Below are 5,257 nucleotides of genomic sequence, written 5' to 3'. Positions count from 1 at the left end.
TAAATAGAGCTGCACAAATGGAATTTGGGAATACCAGTACATGGCTGTATATTAAAATACTTAATGTGATGAAAAGCTGTTCTCTTAAATCTTCTGATTGTGCGGGTATGACTTTTATAAAATATAAATGTAAGTGTGTGTGTGTGTGTGTGTGTGTGTGTGTGTGTTTATATATATATATATATATATATATATATATATATATATATATATATATATATATATATATATATATATATATATATATATATATATATATATATATATATATATATATATATATATATATATATATATATATATATATATATATATATATATATATATATATATATATATATATATATATATATATATATATATATATATATATATATATATATATATATATATATATATATATATATATTATCTTCAATCACTCAAGTCCTTGCTAACTTTATCTCCACAATGCAGCCTGTCAGAATAATTCACAACTGAATTAACTATTTCCACAGAACATTAAGAAATATTATTAAACAAAGTCTTGGTATATTTTTACAGAATATCGTAACAGAAAGATTCAAGATATAATTTGATTACACAGGACTCCCATCCCATGCAGCCTCTAGGTACTCGAGTGACTCTTTGCTTCCTTCCACTCCTGAATAGCAGCCAGAACTTTATCAATTTCCTTGTCATTTATCTTTTTCTCTGCTTCAATATGTGCTACCGTCTTTTCATAATCTTCTCTTGCTTTTTCAATTCTTTCATCACAAATTAGGTTTTTGTTATTTAATTCTAATAACTTAAATGTCAAGACACTAAGCATCTTATTTGATGATCCCTCTACTGTATTTCCAATACTTTCTGCAATAGCTGCTGCTCTGTCTCTTTTAGCTTTCTCTAGAGAATCACATACAACTGAGTCTGGGTGAGATAAAGGAAACTGTCTGGATTTTTCTGGCTCACAAAGGTCTCTTCCAAGGGGCATCACAATCATATTTTCATTATCTTGCCTTATATTTGGTTCAACACTTGCTTCACTTTGAATATCACTAAACTGACACGAGGGGCTACTTGCAACAGTCCGACCTCTTATTTGCTGTTGATTCATAAATAATTCACTAGAGTTATTATGCGGGTAGTTAATAGGATGCTGCATCATCATTTGCTGGGACTCAGGCATAAATACAGTCAATCCACCTGCTTGCATCTGGAACATGGGGAGCGGAGGAACGTACGTACTGCCAGCAGGTAATACAGCCATTGGAACATTGGAATGAACTGAGTCTAATGAGCTCTGTGGTTCTTGCTTTATAGGAACACTCACAAAATTACTTCTGTTGTAATCTGCAACTGATTTGTCATCACTGTTATCTCCATCTGACAGTCTTCTCCTTTTCTTGTTATATTCACTACTTGTTTTCTTCCTTTTTTTCCTTACGCTATCTTTTGATTTACCAACTTCTGTAAGGGAATGTGTATCCCAGTTCTCTTCTTCCCAGTCTGAATCACTGTATGGATTAGTGTGTGCAGTTAACCATGTCTCCTCTTCACTTACAGGTTCATTTTTCCTGAAAAGTGGAAAATTAGGAAATGAAGTCTCACTTTCACTATTTGCATTATTTATACTGAAGGGAATATAATACTATATCATCATTCATACACTGAAGTAAAATTATTCAAGGAACAGCTGAAAATAACTGAAGCAGCACATATGAATGACTGACTAAAATTATCTATATAATTTATGCAAAATTTATGCATTGCACCATCCATATGCATGATGAACAGCTCTGGTGACATTACATATCCATGATGCAAACATACTCTGAATGAGAACTAACATTATCACCAACTCTTACTCTAATAATAATAATAATAATAATAATAATAATAATAATAATAATAATAATAATAATAATAAAAATAATAATAGTAATAAAAACAGGGATATGCAATGTGATATTACACTAACAGGAAAATTCTGGAGTGAAAAATAAACTTGCCATGCAAAACAAAGGATATTCAATTCTTGATTATTATGACAGAGAGAGAGAGAGAGAGAGAGAGAGAGAGAGAGAGAGAGAGAGAGAGAGAGAGAGAGAGAGAGAGAGAGAGAGAGAGAGAGAGAGAGAGAGAGAGAGAGAGAGAGAGAGAGAGAGAGAGAGAGAGAGAGAGAGAGAGAGAGAGAGAGAGAGAGAGATACATACACATCTGGTGTGGTATACTTTTTAATAACGTCTTCTTCTTCTTCTGAACGTATGAGAAGGACTCTTGGAGTGAAGACATTACACCTGTAGGGGTCTGCAGGCAGGCTGCTGTCCAAGTACATTTCTCGCAGCCCAGCAGCAAACTGGCTCAGCTTCATGCCCACTGGAAGGGAAGGAGTGAGGCAGGGCAGTGAATCAAAACAATATAGTTTTAAGACATTCAGTGGATACAATCTCTCGGTGTGCTCTTAGAGCATCATCACCTCCAGTGGTCTCCAACAAAATTTTTATTTATATATTTGCTTTTATTTAGATATGTCAGTGCCACATCATTAAAAAATAAATGTATGGTTAAAGATTTATAACAGTTGACATATTGTTTTGTTATTTTTTTAATCCATATTCTGATTATGCTATCAAACATGAGTAATGTGTAATAATCCATTAAAAATTCAAGAATGAAATGTATAAATGATCCATGGTGAGGGAGGAGGAAAGAAATGCTTTTTTCCATGTGCTGAAGAGCACATGTCAGTTGAAGCCACCCTTATTCATTGTGATAATGGATCTGAAAGATGGGGAAGGCAAAAGAGTAAAAGGAAAATGGAATGAAATTTTAAAAAGTATGATAAAAAAAGCTCCAGCTACCATCTGTGGTGACATTTGTAATAGGCATCCCAACAACAAGGTGTCTTTCACAATGCTGTACTGCTGGACATATGATTAATTCTCTAGGACGTGTAGAAGCATGGTAATAAAAGAGTTTATGGTAGGTTCCAATAACTGGGAGCACTCCTTGCTGGGGAACCACACTGTTACTCCAGGGTCACCAGTTCTTGGTGCAGGGGCTGGTAGAGAAACTTCCAATAGACTAACTGTCTTTTGTTTACCATACAATGGTGCAGGATGCAAGAATTGCAGCATACAATCTTGAGGCCTAAACTCCAGGAGGCAAAAGAGGATGAGAATCAGCCGGCTAGCACAGTGCAAGGTGTGGGAGCATGTATGTTCACAATAGTGATGTCGCCAGCTAACTACTGGTGATAATATGGTTCCCCAGCAAGGAGTGCTTCGCATTACTGGAACCTACCCTAAATTCTTTTATTACCATGCCACTACACATGTATTTAAGGATCATGTTGTGAAGGAAAACTATGGGTCTTATTTAATTATGTTCATATCAACTTCTGTCCAAAGTTCCTTGTCACAAAATATATAGAATGACTTTCAATGTTTGTCATTTCATGCCTCCTGAATAATGTCAAACAGATGCACCACAGCAACCTTCACAGTGAGTTGAAGCTGATCTTAGGGGAAGCTTTGGTTTAATAGAAATCCTCATCTTTCCTTCTGTACTTATTTCTTCCAGTGGGAATGGACAGGTTGCAAGCTATGCAACATTATGCTGCCATCCTTAGTGGACAGTAAAAAGTCTCATCAGCCCACTTTTCCCTGACCCTGGCCTGCCCACACCTTCTCTCTGCTGGCTGCCCCTGCCATGATGCCTGCTGTCAAGTGAGTACAGAGATATATTAAAACCTTTCTAAGTCAGCATTCTTTACGTTGAAATTCCATATAGGTATTTGAGAGAAACAAGAGAGCAGATCAGATAACAAAAAGCTGTTAAAGTGATCGCATCAGGGAGATGCTGGTGCAAAAGTTAAACATCCCAACCATCTGGAATCAGAACCAGTAGCCCTTATTGGCATCATGTCCTCAGAGCAAGGTGCAAGTGGAGGCTCTAGAAGGAGGAAAAGGATACATACACACACACATACGCTTCATTAATCTATATGGCATCAATGGCATTAATTTAATACCACAACACTTTACTTGCTTGAGCGACAGCAACATTAATTAACTGTGCTGAGACAAAAGGACCAGCTGATATCAGACACACTGACTTCTTCAAAACACAAAAAAATCTCAAGGAGGGGGATATGAGTTCACACTGCTGCTGTGAAACCTCAGTCTATGCATGTGTTGTGTTGACTGCAAGAACAATCATAATGAAAGAACCAAGGTGTGAAAGGATGGGTTATATTTTTAAAAGAAAAAAGCAGCTCAGAGAAGACATTGGGAGATATGATGTAAACAGATAATCTTCATTAGCATCCTGCTAAGATTTGGCATTAAGACATAGTTGTTTCTTTCATATGTGCCAGGATTTATAAAGTTGTATATTAATTGTACAACTTAAATGGGTAAAGTAAACTTACATAGAGGAAAAACAGCATTTGTTCCAAGGTGATAATACATTCCAAACCCAAGATAATGTGTGCAGTATGAACCTCATTTTACCACATTTCTTGTTCTTTACCTGATGATGGTGACTAAAAATGTACCTAATATTTTATTAATTGATTTTGATAACACAAATAACATACCATAAATTTTTTCTAGCATACCAAATTTTTGTGTAAAATCAAGTCAGCTGATAAATCTAAAAGTTTCCCCAAACCACTGCAAACACACTTGAAAACACAATATCAAGTTCATGTGATTAATGGTAAAATTTAATATTCTCAAGATGTAGACGTCCATCAGCAATTGTATAAGAGGTACTGTACTGTCATCAGATGGCAAGCTGTTTAATAGGCACATATTACCAAGACAATATAGAAAGTATTTCCAAGAAGACAAGTAATAAAACCATACCTTCAGGGGGCGCAGAGGTGTGCTGTGTAGAATTGAATGGACCATGACCTTTTTTGTGTCCAATAATGCGTCTCTTCATTGACTTTGGACCTGCCTTGCAGTACCTCTCATCATATGAATCACTTCCTGACTCACTGTCTTCATCTATGATCTGTTGGGGAAAAGTTAGCTGCAGTTTGCTATTCAATACATATATCATAAGACTGTACTTTTGTTGACTAATTGGTGCAACAATAACACTCGCAAATGTGAAATTACCTGATGCAAATTGTTAAAACCATTAAGAAATGTTAATTAGTACCAATCATCAGTCACCCACATTACTTAATTTGTAGCTGTTCATAATAAAAGGGTACAGATTCTGTAACAACAATCCAGGTGAGCTTTTGGTTACATTTTTATAG

The 5,257-nt window shown here is 35.4% G+C and overlaps 1 protein-coding gene across 16 annotated transcripts in view; it reads right to left on the bottom strand.

The window, feature by feature from the left end:
- Nucleotides 1-381: 381 nt before the first annotated feature.
- LOC135102383 (uncharacterized) overlaps nt 382-5,257 on the bottom strand; it is a 23,705-nt gene continuing 18,829 nt past the window's right edge. For 12 of the 16 annotated variants that reach the window (XM_064007558.1, XM_064007561.1, XM_064007554.1 and 9 more), the window contains 3 exons: nt 4,854-5,004; nt 2,196-2,358; nt 382-1,556 (listed from right to left, as the gene is read on the bottom strand). In XM_064007558.1, coding sequence (XP_063863628.1) covers nt 608-1,556; nt 2,196-2,358; nt 4,854-5,004 — 1,263 coding nt within the window. In that variant the 3' untranslated portion in view covers nt 382-607. The remainder of the gene's footprint in view (nt 1,557-2,195; nt 2,359-4,853; nt 5,005-5,257) is intronic. The other 4 variants (XM_064007563.1, XM_064007562.1, XM_064007564.1 and 1 more) reach the window with 1 other exon arrangement.

This window comes from Scylla paramamosain, chromosome 7, assembly GCF_035594125.1.
Source record: "Scylla paramamosain isolate STU-SP2022 chromosome 7, ASM3559412v1, whole genome shotgun sequence".
In the NCBI taxonomy this organism is placed as follows: Eukaryota; Metazoa; Arthropoda; class Malacostraca; order Decapoda; family Portunidae; genus Scylla; species Scylla paramamosain.
The sequence above is the reverse complement of the archived record's forward strand: the minus strand, read 5'-3'. Positions and strand labels throughout refer to the sequence as shown.